General features: G+C 34.9%; 2 protein-coding genes and 1 long non-coding RNA gene across 4 annotated transcripts in view; 2 read left to right on the top strand and 1 right to left on the bottom strand.

Moving 5' to 3' along the window:
* The window catches only part of LOC119066099 (uncharacterized J domain-containing protein C3E7.11c), an 85,763-nt gene extending 79,256 nt beyond the window's left edge, over nucleotides 1–6,507 (top strand). Inside the window, exons 11-14 of the mRNA XM_037168371.1 lie at nucleotides 167–321; nucleotides 395–420; nucleotides 4,386–4,556; nucleotides 4,949–6,507. Of these exons, the coding sequence (XP_037024266.1) occupies nucleotides 167–321; nucleotides 395–420; nucleotides 4,386–4,556; nucleotides 4,949–5,101 (505 nt within the window). The 3' untranslated portion in view covers nucleotides 5,102–6,507. The remainder of the gene's footprint in view (nucleotides 1–166; nucleotides 322–394; nucleotides 421–4,385; nucleotides 4,557–4,948) is intronic.
* A 4,751-nt stretch (nucleotides 6,508–11,258) lies between these two features.
* Nucleotides 11,259–24,113, bottom strand: LOC119066098 (cyclic nucleotide-gated cation channel beta-3). Of its 2 annotated transcripts, none has more exons than XM_037168369.1 (11): nucleotides 23,855–24,113; nucleotides 17,630–18,553; nucleotides 16,523–16,794; nucleotides 16,264–16,461; nucleotides 15,204–15,265; nucleotides 14,997–15,146; nucleotides 14,838–14,922; nucleotides 12,731–12,951; nucleotides 12,548–12,671; nucleotides 12,140–12,491; nucleotides 11,259–12,083 (listed from the first exon to the last, which is right to left on the bottom strand). In XM_037168369.1, exons 2-11 carry the CDS (start codon nucleotides 18,532–18,534, stop codon nucleotides 11,534–11,536), a joined length of 2,919 nt encoding a protein of 972 aa, XP_037024264.1. In that variant the 5' UTR covers nucleotides 18,535–18,553; nucleotides 23,855–24,113; the 3' UTR covers nucleotides 11,259–11,533. The 2 variants fall into 2 exon arrangements, with proteins under 2 accessions (XP_037024264.1, XP_037024265.1); XM_037168370.1 differs by lacking the exon at nucleotides 23,855–24,113 and adding an exon at nucleotides 18,619–18,704.
* On the top strand, nucleotides 20,714–21,068 carry LOC119066101. The gene is made up of 2 exons (XR_005085699.1): nucleotides 20,714–20,872; nucleotides 20,948–21,068. It is a non-coding gene; the product is annotated as an uncharacterized LOC119066101 (long non-coding RNA).
* Nucleotides 24,114–24,228: the final 115 nt, after the last annotated feature.

Below are 24,228 nucleotides of genomic sequence, written 5' to 3'. Positions count from 1 at the left end.
TTCGCTAAATGGCACATTCAAGCCGACTAAACAATTAATTATGCATTTTAGTGTGACATAGCTATAAAGTACGGTATGTCTGTGTACCGCAAAGTGCTAATAAATTACGAATTTCATCTATTAACCTCACACAAAACTAAATTAGCAATTGAAATATTAATTTTAGCTGTGTTGCCGATAATGCATTGGGGCGAACGAAAAAATACATCGAAATATCAGGTCGACCAGGTCCAGCTGAGTTTATTTCGCCAACATTCAGCGGTGCATTAGAATATTATAATTTAACGTGGAGCGTTGAAAGTATACCACCACTTGATGAAGGTTTTTATGCTCGAATTTGATATGTTTTACACACTAAACTATAATATGCATTTCTATCAAATATTTTATACAGTTCGGCTGTTATACAGGCGATTAATGGTAAATTTTAAATTTCCGTTCTATATTATGTGTACGAAAGTACCTATGTTATGTGCGTGCATGGTTTTTGTAATTATTTATTATAATTCATTTTATGAAACGGCATGTTTAACGAGAATAACGCAGTGTGCAACTACTGTATATATACTGTGTACATTACGTATACCATAGCTGTGCAATTATTTTGATTTCAACTAAACTAGGGCTCGGAACAGATCAGATCAATCTGATTTTTTTTCAGATTGAACTGAAATTTTTCAGATCTTAATCTGATCTGAAAATTTTAATCTGATCTGATTCTGATCTGGAATCTGAAAATCTTGAACAGATCAATCTGAATCTGATCTGAAATCTGTTGAAGCGGTAGGTTCTTTTTACATTTTCACTTCAAACATTACTGAAAGAGTTATAGAAAATATTGTTGACACTTTGGGATTCACAATTGTTTAATAGTTATTTATGTAACAAGAGGTTGACAAGACATCGTGTGCGATAATATACCGTCATACGATTCGTGTTGGATACAACGTTTTATGCAATTAAGAAAATCAAATAAATATCGACGTCAGAAACACGTTGCTTTTAATGCACTAGTGCGATAAAGTCCCTTGCAAATCCATTATCGCACTAGTGCGATAAAATACGTTCATATAACATTGCACACAGCTACGTAAGTTGCAATCATCACTGAATTGCATAAAACGAATTTAATGTCTTCTCTATGAATCAATAATACATAAAGCGAACTACGATTTGCAATTATTAGCAGGTCACGCAGTACTAGTTTATACTGAAAACTACAAAAGCGACACCTTCATTTTCATTGCTTAACACGGTCGTTTATTGAAGTTTTATATTTAAAACTATAAAAGCACCATATTCAGCTACAGCTATAGGAAAATTGCTGACAAGTGGAGAAACCGTCAACAAAAAACATGCCTATTGTGAAATCGACAAATAATTGAAACGGTTGAGAAAAAGAAAAGCGTGCAAGTCGGCTTTTTTGATATAGGAATACCTCTTTCACATTTCGTTAAACGTGTCAGGTCTTCCCTAGAACGAACATAGGCATTGAATCAGATCAATCTGATCTGATCTGAAATCTGAAAATGCCAATCTGAATTTTCCAGATCAGATCAGATTACATTCAAGCTTGATCTGATCTGATCTGAAAAGTTCAGATTCGTCATTTTCAGATTTCAGATCAGGTCAGAACAAACTGTTCCGAGCCCTAAACTAAACTAACGATTTTTAATTAGTGAGTTACGTACGTTCCGATTAGAAGTGAATGTGTTTGATAATGAGTCTAAACCGAGAATTACATAAACTGAATTAATTGATAAATACATTTAGAACTTATATTACTGTGGCAACTGTTTGCTCCATACCAACATTTTTAGCTGTTGTCAAAGTCCATAAATACAAAGTCGCATAATAAGCCGACTGATGGCTCAAAGCCATTTAACAAGCTTTCCTTTCGTAAGCGCTAAATGGGCGCTTGTCGGATGTCAGTTGTCGGATATCATCTGCTATCTCTTTTAATTAAAGTCATGTAATGTTCGATATGAAATCTTTTACTTCATTTGTGTTAACTTGAATTTTGATATTCAAAACAACATTTGTTAGAGCTCATTGCTTTTTTTCTTTTTTTAGTCGTCGTTGCAGCTAACAGATGACAAAAACATATTTTAAAACAAATCGAGAAATATTTCGAATTTCGAGCCTCAAAATTTACACTTTTTTCGCAGAGCAACTTAAGGCCAGGTGAATTTGTTTACAATTTTTGCGATAGTAAACACCTTCACTTGGCCTTAACCAATCTTTTGTCTTATTTCAGTTATCGTTGCTCAGTAATAAAATCTTCTCAATAAAATTCTCTCGCTACCTTTCAAAACTATTTTCGTTCTGGTAATTCTTACGCGTGTGGGAAGCTTGTATTTCGAGCCGAAAGCGAGGAATATATCCCTAACGTCGAAACAGGACATTTGCCAGCAAAACAGTGCCGCATTTCGCCAGCAAAACAGTGCCGCATTTCGCCAGCAAAACAGTGCCGCATTTCGTTAGCAGTTAGCATTACTGTCTCACTGGAGCATGAGGTGTGTGGGCCGAAGGCCCAGAAAATGCAAAAAACTGGCTTACACGGTAATGATGCATTTTCGGGCCGCAAGGCAACAAAATCAATTTCCATAGGATTTCATGTTTTGTCATGACAAATATTTCAAATATTTATTTTATTTCGATTTGAAATCCCGAAACTTTTACAGACTTGTCAAATTGAGCACCCTAATGCTTAACTTACACGATCCTAGTTTTTAGTTTTGATCCCAGTTTTCATAACGAAAATGTAACTGTCAAATGAAGTAAGTTTCTATACCAAATAGAAATGGTTGCAACTGTCAATGAAAATCGGGACCGTCTCGTCTGCCGTAATTTGTATAAGAAACTTAGTGAAAGATTTAAACCAAAGAATTCTCACTAATTTCTTGTGCAAATTACGGCAGTCGTGTGTGTCTAATTTTTGGCTTTGGTAGAGAGTTGTTAGAACGGAAAAAGAAAGCGAAAATTATTAGAAAATACCTACGTCACTATTTATGTTAACTTAATTATGTTATGTACAAAAGAATTTCACTCTTACCGATTTAAGTTGCAATTTCACAAGCGGAAGCGACACAATAGTTCTTTATACTTCGTATTCCTTAAAAGATGTCGGATGTATGAATTGAGTTATTCCGTAAATTCACTCCATTCTTGTTGTTGTAGTTATAGTTATACGTAACTCTCCGAACTTGCGATTTAAATTATATTCTTAAAAGTTTCAATTAATTACGAAATATTTTAAGAATTTAATTAAATTTTTTGCGTCGACGACCGACCATCTTCATAAAACCGGAATACAAATTTCAAACATAATGCATTTCATCTTCCCCCTTCTAAAAGTCACAAAACAAAAGTATGAATCAAGGGGTAGACGACGTGAGCAAATCCTGTACCACCAATTTCCATCGAAGTCTATTTTTTCGATTCATCCGTTTTCCCTCCTATTAATCCTTATTTTCTTATTAGAAATAGCACAGCACTCAATAGCATAGTATAACAAAGCGTAAAAGCGATCAAATGAGAATAGCACAAATCAAAGGAAATAGAGGCCAATAGAAGGAAAACGTACTCTAGGGAAAGGAAATATAGTACACCAAGAGATGGAAATATTTTCTCCTGTTCGTCACCTATTTTGGTGTTTATTTTCTGTTATTAATTTGTACCATTGCCAATGCTACCGACAATTTCAATCAAATTTTTTATACTCATTCCACATGTGTTACCACAAAAGACCGACTTCACGACGCTTATACAAACAGTGGGCGTCAGTAAAATTTAGTGAGAAATCTGACTCAGCTGGTTTTCAGCTGGCCCAAACAAACAAACAAATCTTATTATACTTGATTAGGCAGGTGGAATAGTGGTCGTGGGAAAACCGTAGAAAGACGAAAAAGAACTTTTGTTTTTGTATGAGTGGACCAACTGACAATCAGCTGAAGTAAATTTCCCACTAAATTTTACTGACGTTCGCTGTATGTGTTATGTATAGAATAACATCGATATCGCATGTGGAATGAGTAGCATGAATGGAAGAATGAAATTGAAATAGTCGATTTTCATAATTCTCTCCCTGTACTTGTATACCACTATTTGCTCGCATTGTTTCCCCCTCCGCATGAACAAATGATTATTAAATGTCTATTGCTAAAACGTGAATGAATAGAAGCTTGATAGAAAATTGATTAAAACTTTATTCAGAGAATTTGAAAAAAAAAATGTCTAAAAGGTTTCGATAGCCTGCACATGGACGGGCACAATGCACAACATCAACAACAAAAAATTAATTATTTTTTTGTTATTGTATTGCTAGAGATATTGTCCGGTTTTCCCATATTGATTTATATTGATTTCATGATTTCAATTTGTAGATGAATGAATCGTACCAGCATCCAGGTAAATGGCAAGATATTATTCTCATACCAACAGTAACAAGGACCAGTGGAAACCATTTTCTAATGTCCCATGTTATTCGTGGATTGGAGCATAATTCTGTGTACGAAGCCATTGTACAAGCAAAAAACCGTTATGGGTGGAATGAGGTAATTGCACTAACGTACTTAACAAAGAGAGAGAGAGAGAGAGATAGAAAGGGAAAAAATGCGAAACCCCTTGAATTCAATTCTATTCTATTCTATAAAAACGGGTGGCTGGTGTAGGAGATAAAGTGTATGTAGTAGTACCTATTCTCAGCACACTGAGGGGAGGCTGTGTAAAAGTGAACATTGAACATTCAATAATATTTTCTTGCAAACATTTATAACATTGGTAACAAGAATTTAAAGAGAAAAACCATTTTCGAATAAATCAAGTTTTATGAGATTTAGAACGATTGTAGACAACCGCAAAAAATGGAAAATTTAAAATTGTTTTTTTTTTCGTCATGCCCTGAAATTATACGGTTATTTATTGAATTCATGATTTCAATTTGCAGATAAGCGATATTCACCAGTTCTATACCAAAGGTCATGATGTTCTGGTGGATGACATGGAATACAAAATGAGTTCACCGACGTCTTTCGCAAGCATCGTTAAAATTAATGTTTTAGTGCTATTGATAGCATTGAATGGACTGGCAATGATTTAATGTGCGATGTAGGGGATACAATTTGTGTAAATACTTTTAAAAAAATTATCGTTTTTCGTCTTTTTCTTCAAGTTTTTATTTTCTTCTTTTGAAATTATTTCAAGTGCCTTATTAGAATTGTAAGTTTCTATGAAAGTAGATGAAGAAAAACAATTGATTTAAGTAGATCAAGACGATGTAAATATATTAAGCAAAATTGTGAGACTTTGTAATTAAAATAGATTTACATTTTAGATAAGTCTGAGAAATTTGTAGATACCCATACCTTCACAACCATTTTAAAATAGAAATCTTTATCGTGCAGCATTTAGGTCAGTAAACAAAAACGAAAAAAAAAATCTGAAAAAAGAACAAAAAAAAAATTAATTAGAATTACCAAAGTTAAGTGGCATATTATCGTTCTATATATGTAAAATATTCGTACAATAAACTTAAAAAGCTCGGATTGTTACCTAACTGGAATTTGCATGAATTGAACGTAAAAGTTTTGAGAGATTGAGTTTTCTTTTCTGGTCTATGGTGAATGATATTCTATTGTTTAATACATAGAAGACGGAGCATCCATTAAGGAGATTGGCGAGTTTTTGATTCCAATAGAAATGTTTGCCAAATGCAGTCTAGCTGGTTAATTCGACTTATAAATTTTAAACGATGGATTCATGCAACAAAAGTGTAATGAAGGGAAACTGTCAGCTGCTAGTGGCTGATGACTCTGTTCCTTTTTCTCCAAAAATCCTACAGGTTCAAACTCTTAGTCAAGTGCGAGTTGTCCAAAAAAACCGTTTCGCTCATATTGAATGTAAAAAGCGATTTTATGGTTGATTATCGTAGATGGATCGACCAGTAACTCAAATCGCGATGTTGCCAAGCTGGGATCGGCCTGGTTTGGTCTAGGGGGCCGACGTTGCCTAACACTTCTTTTCGCTCTATGAAATTTTGATTTTTGAAAATTTATTTAAAAATATAAAATGAAATATTTTTGACATGGTTCCATGGGAGAAATTATCCCGAATGGTGTCAATTTTATGTTAAAAATAAAAAATATTAATTACTTTAAAAAAAGCATTTACCGGATTTTCCAGATTTGCACACTTTTTTGTATTGATGGGCGCCATCTTGAATTACAGCGCTACCTGCATACTTTTTCACGCACTTATATTTTTCTCGTATCCAGAAAGGTTTAAGGAACACAAGATTTTTTTTCCACTCAATTCGGATCAAAATTCAATTTTATAAAGCCGAAAGAAGTTTTAGCTGACGGCGGCTCCCTGGCCCAAACCAGGTCGATTCCAGCTTGGCAACATTGCGATTCGAGTTCGTGGCCGACCCACATACGATAATCAACCATACAATCGCTTTTTACATTCACTATGAGCGAAAGGACAACTCGCACCAGACTATCTTCATTATTTATTGATTAAATACGGTCTTCATCAAGAAATTGTTTTAAAATGTTCATCCTTTTTAATCAAATGTCTAAGTGTGATTGATGGTCGAAGCTTCTATCGACGCTAATAGAACTTTTCAAAGAGATTGTAGTTTTGACCTAAAATCTATTACAATTAATTCATCCAACAAAATGTGTCGAATTATGAATAGAAGTTTTACATTTTCATGTCTTAAAAGCAGTGACCATTTTTGGAAAATATTTCCCTCAATTTTTCTGGATTTTCCAGTATTTTCCCCAATTTTTCCAAATTTTCCCAAAAAAGAAAATTCTGTAAAAATTTAGGAAAATCTTGGAAAATATGAAAAAATTCAAGAAAATATGGGTAGGCGTTTTGTCAAAAATAAAACCTGATTAGAAGTGAAAATGAAAGTGTATAGAGATGTCCGGCCATACCTGTCTCGTTAGCCGTTCCCGCCGAATTGCCCGAAATTAGAAACAAAAAAATGCATGAGACAATTAATGATGTTTTTGGTAAAATCGGTATACCCGCGCCACTGTCTATTTCCTGCCAAAAATTAGTAAAGGCTCAACCCAAGTGCTTGTTTAATTCGTATCCCTGTCGGGCTAGAGTCAAAAATTTTATCTTTTCCCTACATCTCACCTCCAGTAAATTGAATAAAAGAATACAGAGCTCATTATAGGCGCGGAAATTTCGAATCTGCAAAACTTTACAGTCAATAGGATTATTCTAAAGCGTTTCAGGTTAACTTCAAAGCTGCAATATCTTCAGTAAGCTTCGTAATATACTCTGTACGACAAACTATTAACCTGAAGCAAACATATTTTCACAAAATATTTTCCTCTTTTAAACTGAAAGCTTTGCGAGAACATAATAAAGTGAACAACGAACCAAGTTTTCTTAGTACGGAGACTAAGCCAACATAATAACAATGAAATCTTATGCATACCACTTCCATCGTGAGTGACGTTGTTTGGCAAAATTGTTTTCGATTGTCGATGTTTTTTATGAAGAATAATAAAATTCCAAGATTTCATAATGAACGTATTTGAATATTTAAATTGGGAAATCATCTTAAGGTGCTCAGTAAACATTAGAATGTTTTATATCTCCACTTGCAAACAGAAAATGTTAAAACTTTTCGTCGGAAAAATAAAAAAAATGAAAATATTTTGCTAAGAGACTTTAGTTTTGTATATAAAAAACTTGATATTGAGGTCAGACAACTATTAGAGTTATTGATTTTCAGTGCAGCTGAATTTAAATAAGAAAATAAATCTGTAGAGAGAATTTTTCCGCAAGTTTCTGTTTATAAAACTTAGAAAACTTAGAGAAAAAAACTGTAGTCATATCAATAAAATAATGAAAATGTAAACCCTGCATCAATGTTATTTGAAAGTATAAAACCATATTGCAACAGTATAAATAGTAGAAACAAGAACGTGAAAAACGAATTAAAAATAATTTTTATAATATTTTATAAATTTGTCATGCGTAGTGCTAATTAGACGGTGTTTCTGTTGAATTTGTAAAATTATAATTGTTCATAAAAAAATTACGTATGGAAATTTTGTATATAAAAATTATTACCAGTAAACTATATATAAATTATAGAAATAAACAACCAAAAACGAATTAATAAAAATGTGAAGATGAAAAATATCTGACGATTGTTTGGTATCATTGATCAACCCCATCGTTTTCCTCAAACGAGATATCAAATTTTAATCATATATCATCGACAAAGAGCATCAACAGTTTAATTTAGTCTCTTGTGTCAATACGCTCGCTTTAATTTGTTGGATTGTTTTCTTTGTTTTTTATGATTGAGCATGAACAACTGTGAAACTAATTTCGTTTTGGAAAATGGAAAATTGCTTTTCCGGCCGGAAAAGCTGTTCATTTAAAAAAAATTAAAATCGAATATCTACCGAACGTGAAAAAATGTCTTCGAAATTTAACAACTTTTTTTCATGTGAAACAAAATGGCGTCAATACAGCAATTTTCCTAAAATGTGACACGGAAAATTCCTAAAGTTTGAGTTCACATCACACCGTCAATTCGAAATCGATTTCATGAGGGCCTTTCGGAAAGATTGACTTAGTTCCTTTCCGCAGACTTCATTTAATGAAATCGATTTCGAAATGACGGTGTGATGTAAACTCAAAGTTTATGAATTTTCCTGATTTTCCAGGTTACTTTTTGGGAAAATCCCTATATCGACGCCATTTTGTTCCACAATTTGTTGGTATTCAAAGAAAGGAAAAAAAGGATATTTGACTTTTAATTTGTTCATAAAAAAATGATTTTGCATTTTCCAGAAAAAAAATTAGTTTCACATGAGATTAATGAAAAATTCTGAAAACTTAAAGCAAGCTAGCCTATTTTTTTTGGCAAACCCACTTGTCCCATTGTTGAAGTTTAGTCGAAAGATGTTCTAGTTTTCATAGGATTTTCTAGGTACAATTATTAATTGTAAAGCTTGTGCAGAATCAGCAACAGATGAACTTCACCAGCTGATCAACAAACACACTCTACTTGTATAATATACAATCAAAACACATTCTAAACAACTAGTTTACTACAGTCATACGTGTTATATACGCACATATAGATGCCCTTAACGTATTTGTGTAGCTCTTTGAGTTTTTTTTCGATACAAAGGTATTGTCTTTGTCGACCAGCTGGAGGTGTTCAGCTGTTGCTGATTCTGCACAAGTTTTACGTTTAATAATTGTATTTTTTATCGATTTTCCAATTGATCCGTCTCTTGTGTTTAGTAAGAAGGTTGTGGGATTGTAGGGAACTAAATTAGTACTGACAGTAGTAATAGTAACATTACGAAGTGGCACTTTTCGGGTCCTATGTATGAAAAATTGATTTTCACGGCCTAACCACAAAAACTATATAATAGAATGTCTTGCTCATCAATGTCCTCCCTATTCGTTCAGCGTAATTGACTATCGGATGGAAAATTTCCAGTAAAAAGCTGTGACCAATAAATTCAGGAAATTATATTTGTAGTCATAGTAGGGTATGCTGCTATCAAAAATTTTATTTTACTTACGCTCTGGTGTGATATTTCGATTTTTTCGGATGTTCAACATTTTGTGTAAATTCAATTAATTTTTTTTTAAACTGTGTGGAACCATTAATACTGTTTTATGTAGCATCGTGCATGTCAAAACTCTTATTTATAATTAGATAATCCGATGTATGTACACATTATTGATACACAAGACGAATGACTACTATTTTCCGATATGAATTTGTAAAGTATTTGAATTTGTGGAACAATATTCCAGTTGTTTTTTTTTCCTTTTCATTAATGTCTGAGGTCGAGAGTTGAACATTAAAACTGGAATATATTCAAAAATAGTTGACACGATAGCCACTTTTATCAGGACAATTTGAAACATGCAAATGATGTAGGAAATGTTTTAAATTAAATTTTTATGGTACGATTATAAAAACGGCCTCGCAACATTAATAACTCATGCAATGTTTGAACAGAAAATTATTCTTCACAATATAAATTATTTGCAGACGATTAGCGTCCACTGTTAAATTATATTGTAGAAATTAAATTTCAATTTAGTTCAAATAAATATTTTGTTATTAATTGTCCGTTGCATTTTTGGTGTACGGAAATAGTATTTTTCGCACCAAGACAGGAAATGACGATTTTTTCAGCACCAGTCCTAAGTTTTCCTAAGGAAAATTAGGACGTGTGCTGAAAAAATCCATTTCCTGTCGAGGTACGAACAACGTTTTGTGCACCGGACAACTGAAATAGACAAAACACATCAATTTACTAGAAAAAATTCAAACTTCACATTCACCATATTAAATTTGTTCAATCATAGTCATGGAAAAATTCATTCAAAACCGTTCTAGCACGATAAATCGTAAATAAATGAAATTCTATTCTATCCCGCTTATCGTTCGGCAAAACCTGACATTTCATAACAAAAAATCATGGCAAATGTCGTATTTCAGTTGCACAAAAAAGTTTTTCAAAAAAGGAAATGCGCGATTTATAAAAAACATTTTAAGACACGGTACTGTGGGTGGTATTCGAACTAACAACGGGAGTACAAAATTCCAATGGAGGAATTCGTAAAAGCGTTTATATGGCACTAATCTCTAAAGTCACATAGTTTTGGTGGCTAAAACTGGGTCCCCGACTTTGTCTCATATACTCCTTTGATCATCATTTGATCCTTAAATCGTTATAATCAAAGAAAATTCGCAAAAAAATCCTTAGAAACCTTAGAACATGAAAATCCATGAAAATCGGTGAAAATCATTGAAAATCCTCACAGGATTTTCTTCTAAAATATTCTTTGTCAATGAAATTTACAAATATTCGCCCCTCAGATAGGTATAGGAAGTTCTATTACTGAATATATTGAATCAATATTATCGATGGCCTCAATATAAATGGTGGTCGTTTAAACAGCAGAGAACTTCATTAAATCTAACGAAGTCAATGATTGTCGATTAAGAGACAGCTATACCGCTGAATCGCTCGCTGACTAAAAATATTCGAAATTTGATAAGAATCGTCCATCTCGTTGCTTGATCTACCCCTACCCTTGATGAGCCTTTGAAGCTTCAATAACTCTTTTTACACTGAGAACTCAATGAAGTCTGAAAATACTCTAGATTTCATGGTTTCGTCGCTGTGAAATAAATACCACTAATTTCACTGGAACGTTTCGTTCAAAAACGGGTCCAATCTAAATCCAATCGCTCCATTTAATTCCAACTCCGTCAGTTTAATCAAACAAACAAACAATTTGTGCGATACTTTCTATTTGTAATACTTTTTGACACCGATGTAAACAAATAACAGAGAGGAAAATCTAGTTAAAATCTACTTAGCCTAATAGTACACGTGAAAGTAAATTTATTCGAGGAAAAATTCTTAATCCAAACCGTCTTTAAATTATAGAAAATTCATTGCTTCCATCGGATATGAATGGATAAACTATTGTAGGAATATTATTAGTATTACCCCTAGTCATCATCTTTGCAATAGCCACCATTGTCTCTGTCGTAAAAACGACCATCTTCCTTTTTCCCGTCACATGTTTTCGGTGCTAGTAAGGCCTTCTCCGAATCAGTCAAATTACTTTCCATTCGCTGATTATTTTCGATATCGTTTTGAATTGATTCAAGTAAATCACGCGACAGTGTACCCTTCTCGTGCTCTATAACTACGATTTCATTCGAGCCTTTACCTCTGACCACTTCTTCACTTTCCACAATCGTTCGATTTTTTCGTCCTCGTTTCGATCCTTGAGTTAATAACCGTACAGCTGGTGACTCTTCTGGTAATGCTTGAATAACCGCCTGCAGCAGTTTCGGCGGAGTTGGTGGTCTTTGTGGATTTCCAATCACAACATCAGCGGCTAACAATTTAGCCTCTTCCTTTTCACGGGCTGCATTCCTTCGCACTAAACTCTTGGCTCGGCGTTTCAATACAGCTTGAGCATTGGGATAATATACGATAGCCTCGTTAAGATCGGCTTTGGACAGAACAAATAGATTCGAAAATCCTTTTGATCTGAAAAGTAAATCAAGTGACAATGGAGGAACAAAAAGTATGTAAATTAAAGCTACCTGACATCGGCAGTACGCCGGTTACCTCCAGGACCAGTAATAGCTAGTAGACTTATTTCACCGAATACTGAACTTTCTGATAGTGTAGCCAAAACCTCATCATTTCTAATCCCGCCCATCACTTGTATCGATCCGGTTTTCACAATGTACATCTCCTTGCCCACTTCGCCTTTCCGGCATATGTAGTCACCAGGTAGAAAAATCACCGAACGAAGTTTTAGCACCAACTCTCTGAGAAGAGCCTCTTCACAGTCAGCGAAAAGTTGTACTTTCGACAGTGTTTGTATGTGCACTGAAATCGCTATGTCTGTTTTCAAGTTAGCTGGCAGATAGTCCAGTATAAGCCCTTCATCTAAAATTATGAACAGTTAAAGACTTTCTTCAAATCCTTATGATAGAATCAAATACCTAGAGTCCTCTGCTGTTCCCATGTGAACTTAAACCACATTTTTACCCTACTTTGCATATCAGACGGTAAGTTAAGCCTTCTCATATACTCCAATGTTTCGTCAACCAGCTGCCTGTACTCGGACTACACAATTCAACTTGATTAATTAAATAGCCTGTAAACCAGTGCTTTAGAATACCAACCTGAGATCTCGTTGCTGTTGCTATGATATCACGGATTTGTCCGATTAACAATGCGAACACAAAGACTCCCATAAGCCACGCTGCTGTCATGAATAGTAGCTCTCCTTCGGTATCGGGCTTCGGGTTTTTACCGATTGAAGTAGCAGTTTTTGTTGCAAAGGCAAAGCACCTGACGTACGGGTGTCCTCTCCCACTAAAAACCCATCGATCTGTTCCTAGACCTACAACAAATTGGAGATTGGTTTTGAATTCGACAAGGAAAGTGCCTTAAAAGGAGTTATCAAATTGTATAAGCAATGCCTAGTGCGAAAACGTAATCAAACCCAATGTATCTAGTGCTTCGTACGGGATTATAAATAATTCAGGTAAAGAATGTTCAAAACTTAAATTTACGTTCACGGCGTTCATCTCACGGTATATTTACATTTAAGAGTGATATCGCCAAATCTTCAGGTGATTTTTTTAACTTTGGAAACAAGCGGTCTCCGATTTTAATGAGTGATAGCTCGTTGGATTCGTCTTTCAATTCTAAGAAACACGTATCTTTCACTTTTTCTAAAAAAAATTGTTTTTTGTGAAAAGCGTTGAAAAGTGAAGACATGTCAGAGGGTACCGAAAACGGTTTTTCGGCAGTAACTCAAGAAAAAATTATTTTAAATTGTTGTAATGTTGTACGATTGTCGGCCTTGAAAAGACCTACAGGTAGAGTATACGCACCGCTTGGTGCTAGTTGATCCACTAAAGTTATGACTACAAATATAGTGAATGTTCGGAGAGTCCGCCTTTTCTGCAGCTTCGATGTACCACGGAGCTGAGTATGGGGTGTTGTAGCTGGCCTCACCCACTATCGTTGCACATATAAATGAATCCAGTACTTTTGGGCTGCAAGCCTACAGAAGTCTTGAAAAAAAAGTTGGTGCCAAAATGTAGATTTTTTCCTTCTGTCTGAGGGCCCAACTGCCAGAACAGCGTTTGGAACGGTTCTACGTGAGTAATTTTGTATCGTCTACTATTCCCTTACCGTATACGCTTCACTTTGACTCGAATATAGGTCGTTACCAGTGTTAGTGTTAGTAATTCTTGTGAAAAATTATTAAATTTTTCTCGGAGGATTTTATTCAAATAAAGTGTTAGCGTATAGGAAATGACCTCAGGAGTCCGGAACAGTAATTAGTTTTTCAATTGGACCAATATTTGCTACGCGACAGGAGTTTGGAAAAACGATACGATCAAGTGGGAGCAAACGGTTTTCCAAACTCCTGTCACGTAGCAAATATTGATCCAATTGAAAAACTAATTACTGTTCCGTAGTCCTGAGGTCATTTGCTATACGCTAACACTTTATTTGACTAAAATCCTCGGAGAAAACTTTAATGATTTTTCTCTTGATATTACTAATAGTGGATCTGATATATTCGCGACATAGCGAAGCGTTTTTCTATTGATAAGGTGAAAGAATAGTAGACAATAAAAAATGATTGCCGTAGTACCGTTCCAGATGCTCTTCTGGCAGTTGGGCCCTCAGAAAGAAGGAAAAAATCTACATTTTGGCACCAACTTTTTTTTCAAGACTTCTGTAGGCTTGCAGCCCAAAAGTACTGGGTTCATTTATATGTGCAACGATAGTGGGTGAGGCCAGCTACAACACCCCATACTCAGTTCCGTGGTACATCGAAGCTGCAGAGAAGCCGGACTCTCCGAACATTCACTATATTTCTAGTCATAACTCTAGTGGATCAACTAGCACCAAGCGGTGCGTATACTCTACCTGTAGGTCTTTTCAAGGCCGACAATCGTACAACATTACAACCATTTAAAATAATTTTTTCTTGAGTTATTGCCGAAAAATTGTTTTCGGTACCCTCTGGCATGTCTTCACTTTTGAGCGCTTTTCACAGAAAACAAATTTTTTTAAGAAAAAGTGAAAGACACGTGTTTCCTAGAATTGAAAGACGAATCCAACGAGCTATCACTCATTAAAATCGGAGACCGCTTGTTTCCAAATCACCTGAAGATTTGGCGATATCACTCTTAAATGACTTCACCAGCAATAAATTAATGAATAAATTTGTCAATTGAAATTATTCGATTTATGAACGTGTCTTACCTTGATAATCACTGTACGCAAAGTATGTGCAAGCAGTTAGATGTATCATATATAGCATGTAGGTCAGTGTCTTTGCAACGCGAACCTGAATAATGAATTCATAAAATATTCAACGTCGCATGATGATGACACTTTGATTTGAATCTCTTCTAATCTTACCATATGCGGAGATGGTATAGAACGATCCAATAGTTTGAAAAATTCCCAAAAACTCTGAATTTTTAATAATCGTGGAGATCTTAGGTAAACGGCACCAGTACCAAGTTTCATATAGAGCAAATCCAAGGGGACTAGAGATAGTATATCCATCTACAATGGAACTGATTTTAGTGGATTCCATTGACCATTTTTAATATTTAGTCTGACCTTAAACTGAAGCTTTTGCATGTAGTTCCGTCTGGTCATGTTCTTGTCTCTGACCCAGAATCCTTCGTTTCGAGAAAGGAAATTTTTTAATTAAATTTTTGTATCTAAAGTAATTTGAAATGCTGAATTCAATTCAAGAGTGAGTCCATGATGGACGATAAAGATAACTCGAATTTCGTTAAAAGGATAGATTCAACGCCAGGGATAATAGTTTTACGTTACATCGTCTTCCAAGCATTCAATGACTCTATCCGAACAACCATCGTATACAATTTCATTATATCTCTCCTTTTTTTCTGTAAACAATTTTCTTTCGATCGTAACGCTTGCTTGCGATAAAACAAAAGAAAAATAAATTGAAAGTGTTATTGTAAGATCAGAACATAAAGGGAACATAATTATTTTAACAGAAACGTTTTCGATGTACCTCCACTGCTGTATTCGATTCGAAGACAAGATAAAGAAAAACGGAAGAAATTTTACGATTGTAATATCGTCACATATATATAGCGAATGTTTGTCTCTAGCTGTTCGTGAATGACTTTTAAGGTAAAAGCAATTTTTTTTAAACTAAATTTATTCCCAAGACAAACAAAACAACTTCCTTAGAGCTACGGAATACATTATCCGGGATAAGAACAATGGCTTTGAGAGACAAATTTACTCAAAAAGTGCACAGCGAATATTTATCGATTCATATGCATCGCTTTTACCTATATATACAGACGATACAATAAGAAGTCAATTTTAAGGATATAGCCCGTGGTAAATGCTTCCTGCACGTATACACGTCAATCGATTGTATTTACAGTAGCCTTTTATTTTCTTCGATAAAAGTTTCATCAACCAATCAATACAAACTTTAACATTCTGTTGTGGTGTTGTAGTTTTACGGAACGAAATTCTTTACACCTTTAATGACACTTGTTTCAGTTGGTGTCACTTGTGAGCCAGGTGTATGTGTGTACAGAAACGAATTAAAGAAAAACGGGCGAAACCACCGAACTCACATAAATTGTTATTTTAAAGGGTGTTGTAATGTAAATAGAAGCGAAATTACCTTCGTACAAATACATAATTCGATGTTTGATAAAAATGACATCCAACAGGTAAATTACGTCGGCACAAAAGTCGGCGGCCAGCCAATAATTCGTGTTCTTTGGAGTTTGGAATGGAAATGATGACCGTAATGGTATCACCCAAGCATTATACAGAAATGACCAAGATACCACGCAAAGCCACGATATGTAGAACCAGCCTAATCCAACGAATTTGGTTGTTGTTGTTTGTTCTCACAATTGATAACAATTTTCTTTTACCTTGGGGATCCAGCACACCTGATCGATCGGACGTACCGCATAGCGATTCTGGACAGCAGAAATACTTATTTTTTGATGATGGGTTGTCGGCGACGAATACTGTTGGTACTAATTGAATGGTTGGTCTTTCATCGTCTGGATTCTTTTGCGGTGGAGGTGATGGTGAACTGGATGGTGTGGGTGGCATTTCCAAACGTTTTTGCATTTTACTGGTTCGTAGTGTAAATCGGCGAACCAAATTTCTTACTTGCGTTTTCATTTCGGAGTTTATCCTGCAAAAAAAGGGGGATAGAGTCGTAACTCGTAACTTCATCTCCATGTTTGTATTTCCTCTTCAATAAATTTAAAAGTTATCGTGTAAAAGCACAAATTGAAAATTAAGAAATAATTTATGGTGACTCTTCATGTGTAGGGATATATTTAACGAAGAAAACGACCCCTGTCCCTGGAGAATAAATTTTATACTTTCATTTGATTGGATGAATATTCCCCCTTAAAAGAATCATATTTCTTTTGAAATTATAGCTCTGACATTTGATGGTATTAGAAATATACAACCGAATTTGCAAGAATTACAATCAAAATTACTGGCATAATTTCAAAAAATTGGTTATGCCACCCTACTACCCAACAAATCGTTTGGAATTCTCAGCGAAGCGTAGAACAATTTCTTCTTGAATTTTGTTGAGCGAAAAATGGGAAAAATGATCTCAATTTTTAAGATTGGTAAACAGGAAGCGCACCGTCATTTCATGACCATCTATTACTTCTTTTGTTTAAAGTATCGCGAAGTGTTTAGAAATCTCGAGGAGGAAACTGCGTGAGCAAATACTGGGACATGTAGTACCAATAGTTACCAATCGACGCCAATAGTTACAAATGGAAGTAGGTGAGGCACGATTTGCTCGCGTAGTTTTCCTCTCGAGAAATCTATACCTTCTTTAGTTTCCCTAAACGTTTCGTTATATAAGAAAACACTGATTCAAGCGCATTGGCATTACATACATATTTTGGTCATCGATGTCGATAACAGATGACTAGCCGTTTCTAACAAACCTTCGTTAAAACTTGCGATCGCTTACCGAACTATATTAGCTAAATACTTACGATGTTGCACTGCCGGGCGTTGTCGGCACCTTTCTATCTTCAATCGAATCGAAACTTCTGCCTTCATCTTCACAACACATATTCGGCGATTCAGCCACAATCATTTCATCTTCAACAATTGGCGAATCGACAATTACAATCTCTGAGTTATCACTTTTGCTTAAATTAATTTTGCTAAACATTTTACTTAGAGGTATCTCTTCACTGAGACTACCATTGTTCAAACTTTGGTCACTTTTTGTCAACGCACAATAATCACAATTATCGCCGATGATCGACGATGAACCATTTGTTAGGATTTTATTCACATTTTCTGGTGATACCAATGGACTGTTGTTTTCCGATTGAATTATGTCTTTGACGAGCTGATGTGTGCTCTGAATATTTGCCGAAAAATCATCAGAGTCCATGCATCCAATCCTTCCGTTTTTGAAATACAATCGGGACCTTTTCGCTTTATTCGGACTACCACTTTTACTTTTGCGATGCCTAGCCGAGTTGATTTTGTAGATTGGTGACTTGAGTGAATACTTTCTTTGCGATGTAAGTGGACTCTTGTTTTCTTTGTTGCTTCTATCGCACGTACCATCACGATATTTTTGAACTTCGTCAAATCGCCGCTGCCGCTCACGGGCATAAAACTCTTTATCACGTTCTTTTTCACGTTTAATTATATCTTCGGTGACTGTGATGAAATCTTCAATTTCTTGTATGTCCTTCGATATTTCCTCCAGACTGCATCGTACGGAATTTTTATCACGTTCCGATTTTTCTGCAGATATTGCTCGGGTTGAGGTCTGTGGTATAACGTGCGTAATGAAGAGATGATTGTTGAGAGTGTCGGAAAATTCTGGTGAGCTGGAACGTTGGTATGGTATCGTTATGGAAGTGTGAGACGCTGACATGGTCGGATCCAAGTTGGGTCTACAATTAATAAAAAAAACGGTTGGAATCTGTGCCAGTTTTCGATCGGGTAATTAATTTTCAACTATTTTCTGGCTGAACGCGTTTTTTGTATCACGTCTCTACCACTGTCCTCCCAGTAAGACTGAATGTTAACGATTGCAAGAGGTATATCGTAATGAACGAGTATTCAATTTAATTTAATATCAGTTTGTTGTGTCAATAAATTTCGTCAACAAATAAATGGAAGCTAGCACGAATGGAATATTAAGCAACCAACACTTGTACACATTATGTCTCTTAAAGGTAATCAAGATAAAAAGACAATTTATTTTCTGTAGTGTAAGCATTTTATATACAAAATTATACGGAACATTATTTATGTCTTTTATAAAATGTGGGATCTATGCACCAAGAGCGTCGTATGAACGTTATTCGTACACAAAATTTTCGTTTCATGCGAAGGTGTTTGGAGTGGTGTTTAAATTGCAATTTGTATCCAAATTATAATGTAAACAACACGCTAAATGTAGAATAAATAATTCTCAAAGTTGAAGTGAAATTCAATCATCTTAAAAAGAAGTGAACTCTTCTTCAAATAAATTAAAACTTAAAGCTTGTTTTCGTATTACCTTGACTGGAAGTCAGGTGTTACGCTTCTAAAATTGGGGATGAATGTGACGCAGCAAAATAAAACATTTTATTAGGAATTTACTCAATTTATGGAGACACCGTAGCATCCGAAACTGAACAGCTATTTCCACAACGAAAAAATGTTCGCACGGTAAATTTTTAAATCTGTTACTTCTGTTGTTGCAGGTATTGCCTAGTGTTTGGAAGAAAATCTTTTACTTCAAGTTTTAAACCTTCATTAAAAAAACCACATAAACACTTTTATCAACACTTATTTTGGTGAAAACACCTCTAGCTGTCCAGGTTGAACAGAAACCAGTTTCACAAAAAAAATTCCAATGAATGCAAATTGTCTGACTTGAGGACCTCGGGAACAAGGTTTCGTTTTCACATTTTTAGGCAACGCACTTCAAGCTTGAGTGGTACTATAAATAAAGTACTGAAACAAGACGTATTTGTCGACGTATTTGATGTTAAACTCAAAACTTGGAAATTTTTACTTTCGAACCGGAAAGTTTTACACTTTTTTTGCTTCCGGGAAGAAAATATTTTTTCCACCAGCGCCCACCTTGGGCTTGTTTAGGGCTGAAAATGAGACCGGTCCAGAGTTTAGGGCTGTCGAACTGCGTGAGTTATACGGTTTTAAAGTTTTTGAACATGTCGTTTAAGCATTTGACCATAAACTGAGAATGTTTTTGAGTTTCCAGTTAATCAATAATTTGAAGCTAGTTTAGGGCTGACGATTGAACCCGGTTTCGAGTTTAGGGCTGCTCATTTATCAAAGTTATTCAACTTTTTCTTAAAAAGACATGTCATATTGGCGCTCTCAGCGATATGCATAATGTTTCTGGTTAGTATGTGAAGTATAGTGTATAGTGTAACGTTTGGGGTTAAATTAGGACACTAAATTAACTACAGAGCAGAACTATTCAACACTATTCGATTAATGAAACTTGTCTCTGTGCAAAACTAAATTTCAGTTTACCTGGAAGTCGATTCGGTCTTTTTTAGTACAATGCGTCAACTTTAAATTGTAATTATTTTTGACTGATTGTATTAAAATTCTATTTTAACTTCTCCTTCTATACTTCCATTGGCTTTTTTTGGCAAAAAAACAGAAGCCAAATAAATTATTGTGAAAAGTCATTTTATATTTAGCTTTATATTTTGCGACAAATTACTAAGTCTAGAAGCCTTGAAACGCAGCTGTTTCTATTTTTAAGAAAATATTAGTCTAAATTTTAAATACTAAAACAATACAAGTTCAGTAAACAGCGAATATGGATGGAGGGGTAAAATGATATATAAAATGCTTCAATTTGATTTAGCTTCTTATAGTCTTTCGTGAGAAGTATACCTAACTTTCAACTTCACTACTTCATTACTTCAAAAATGTTCGTTGCAAAAATGCGATATTGTTTCTTAATTTTGTTTGTCGTACCGATTTTCGCACAATTGGAAAAAATTGGCAAGTGAACGTCATCTTCGACCCAAATAAGCTTTCGCTGCTAATTATAATATCGTTCCGCTACTATACGAAAACAGATTACGCCTGCCAAAAAGGTACTGATGGTGATACAACATGTACGTGGCAGTGTGCATACTATCAAAATTATTTTGGTGTAGGTGTTTGTGGCTCAGATTCATTTTGTTATTGCAAACTCAAAGTTAATGTCAATCCTGATATTAGACAAGAAATGGTTGTTGGTGAGCAATATTGTCCTTGCTTCTTAAGTATATTTTTGAATAATATTCCGCAATTTTAACTGTTTATTTTCACAGCTCTATGTACTATAGACAACAATCGTGACTACGTATGTAATTCGAAGTGTTTGACTATTCCCATTTTTAAGTCCGGTTATTGTGGAACAGATTTTAAGTGCTATTGCCTTAGGAAATAAAACAAATTGTCTTCTGGATGCATACAAATTAAAATGAAAAATATCACTGAATTTTGTGGTCAAATTAGAATTATTTAAATACCGGTTTCAATCGTCAGTCCTTAACTAGTCCCAAATTATGGATCAACTGCAAACTCAAAAACATTTTCATTTTATGGTCAAGTGCTTAAACGACATGTTGAAAAACTTTAAAATCGTATAACTCACGCATAGAGGTGTGCACCGCCGATTTTACGCCGGCGCGCCGCCGATTTTTTGCTAAATTTTCGGCGCGCCGCCGCCGAAAAATAATAGCTCACGCCGCCGCCGCCGCCGATTGTATTTTCGTCGCGCCGAAATTTTATACGTTTAGTGCTTTCAGAAATTTTAATGGGCGACAATAAATATAAACTTAAATTGAAAAATCTATACAAAAGTGTGTGCCTGAGTACATGTACAAGGTTTTAGCAAATGTTTATCGCTCTTAATTTATAAGTCAGGTTTCTATATGCTGCTATGTTTCTATATGCGTAGAAAGGAGTTTTTTGTTAAAAAATTTTTGTTGAAACTTTGGGTTTTTCTTCTTACTTGCACTGTACGACGGTGATTTTGTTTCTGATGCTACGATAGGGTTATCTTCGAAGTAGCTTTCTATAACGTATCCTATTTCTATCAGTAGATGGCAAGTGTTTTATGCATATTTTTAAATACTTCTTCTTCTTCTTTTTCAGCCTGTTTCTATCCACTGCTATCCATTGCCATTTGCTGCCAGTTTGTACCTGCAATATTCTTAATTCCGTTTGTCCATCTCTCTGGTGGTCTACCTATAGCTCGTCTTTTATATGGTCGCCATATAAATACTAGTCCAAAGAAAAAGTTTGCTGCTGTCTTGGGAAGGGTATCGATGGATACTACTGAGGATGGTCAGATCACGCTGGCCCGAGACCGCCATCGATACCCGAGGTCGAAACAGCATTTGTCTTTTCTGTATCCTCACTTAACGTGAACTCTTGGGTACGTTACTCTATTTTCTGTGCATATAAGAGGAAGAAGAAGGAGAACAAAATTCAGTGAATCAGTCAAAACTACTGTAATTGTAAAGTGGCAAACTTAAGACCTTATGTGGAATTTGGGTGGAAAATGGCGCAAATCACGTGTTTTAGGAATTTATAAAGTGGAAAATCTTTCCGGTTTCAAGTTTTTTCGTCAAAAAGACGAGACACGGGTATCTTTATTTTCAATTTTTAGCTGCTTTATTTAAAAAATTTGGGAAAAAAATCATTTTGGCGTAGTCTATGCACTTATTACTTATAAATTTAAGTTTATCTAAATCTCTTATTTGAGAAAACCTTCTACTACGATCTCACTCCTTCATCGAAGATGGACTAAAGGCAACGGGAACGGTTATTGCATAAATCGAAAGATAATAGTAGTGAGTTTGCGTAAATGACATAAATTATAAGTTGGAAATAAGAAGCCTGCAGAACATCTGGTATGAAGATGTGACTTAAAATTTCCAAATTATAATTTGACTTATAGCTTACATGTCATTTACGCAAACTCATTAATCATTCTTGGATTCATTAAATTAGATGTTTTCAAAATAATAGGTGATTGTACATTGTACACAATATAAAAGGTGAGATACGCCTCAGTTGATTCCCCTTGTATAAGTGGTTGATACTTCAGATTACAAGATAGTAAGATTTCAGTGTTCGGAAAAATGATTGCGCACGCTTTTTCAAATGTTTTTGCATTATTTTCGAAAGTTTAGATTTTTTGTAAATTTATCGGCGCGCCGATCGGCGCACCGCCGCCGACTATAAATTTCTTCCGGCGCGCCGCCGCCGATCCCTTACCAGTCGGCGCACCGCCGCCGACTATTTTAAGATCGGCGCACACCTCTACTCACGCAGTTCGACAGCCCTAAACTCGAGACCGGTCTAATTAAACAGCCCTAAACGAAACCTTAACCTGTTACAGACGGCTGTCATCTGTTATCGACAACGACAGCAATAATAAACGACAAGCTCTAACTAATGGGGTTTTATATAGCAAAAAGCATGTTAAAAACAAATGAAGTAAGAGATTTCTGAAATCAATCTTTGAAAATGTTTGATCAAATGAAGTAATAGATCAGATAGTAAAACTGTTAATATGCTTGCCGTCTGTGACATGTTAAATATAAGCTCTAGCTCCACACACCCTTAAATGGAGTAGGCGCTGGCGGCATGGCATCTACCTTTAGGCTACGTGAAAGAAAAAATTTCAAAAGTAGCTCTTCCGATTAAGTAGTCCAGAATTGGAAATAAATTTGGCATTAGCTAACTCACGTAATACCGATCTAACTACACTACAACAGTCGTTTTTGTGGACTGATTATTTTGTCAATAGTTCCCAATTATACTTCAATCAATCAATCAATAAATTATTCATCGATAGACATTACACCTATACATTTATGGAGGATTAAAGAATAAACGAAATAAAACTATTATAACAGCGAACTTGCAGCTATATCAAAAGTCAATAAACTGGCTGGAGGTGGTTGTGGTTCAACATGAAGTACATCTGCGAATTACATTAATCATAATGTATTTTTTCATACTTCCCATGCACAAATAAGTGAAAGTTCAAGTTGAGAAAACATTTGCATCCTTGTCGCTATTAAACACTTGAGGTGAGATAGTAAGACATTTCTATTGAGTATTCACTCCATAACGTGTCTGCTAAACGTTTGTTCTTTATATCTTCGTTCCACAAGGTTTATTTATATCTCGATTGCAAAAATTACCAAAAATTTACTTACAATTTGACTACAAAGGTCTCTTAGAAAACTTCACTAAAATAGTCCCATGGCAAATCGATAAACGAATTTACTTCTCCAATTTCACTGATAGCCATTACATGTTGACGCAACCCTTCCAATAAATCATTATTCGGCGAGAAATTAACTTTATTAGATGAATTTTAACGGATGAATTCGGTTTTTGTTATTATTTATTTTCACATCCAATGTACAAATGTGAAACGCAATGAACACAGTGCTAAGCTTTTTTCTCATTGCACTTTTGACATTCAAAAACGATAAAAGCAACAAATTTAACGCAGGCGTATTGAAATGTTTGCGAACAGCTCTTTACCGAAAATAGTCCTTCGACGGATTTTTCACCGTGTGAGTAT

This window comes from Bradysia coprophila, chromosome IV, assembly GCF_014529535.1.
Source record: "Bradysia coprophila strain Holo2 chromosome IV, BU_Bcop_v1, whole genome shotgun sequence".
NCBI lineage: Eukaryota > Metazoa > Arthropoda > Insecta > Diptera > Sciaridae > Bradysia > Bradysia coprophila.
Note: the sequence above shows the minus strand (reverse complement) of the source record. Positions and strands in the feature narration are given on the sequence as shown.

What these genes read in the sequence shown, in the direction of transcription:
- LOC119066098 (XM_037168369.1), bottom strand. Translation starts at nt 18,534, where the DNA reads ATGTCAGCGTCTCACACTTCCATAACGATACCATACCAACGTTCCAGC. An exon ending in AATTATGTATTTGTACGAAG is followed by an intron (nt 15,266 to 16,263) that starts GTAATTTCGCTT and finishes CTCGAAACGAAG; the next exon opens with GATTCTGGGTCAGAGACAAG. An exon ending in TGCGTACAGTGATTATCAAG is followed by an intron (nt 12,952 to 14,837) that starts GTAAGACACGTT and finishes AATTTGTTGTAG; the next exon opens with GTCTAGGAACAGATCGATGG.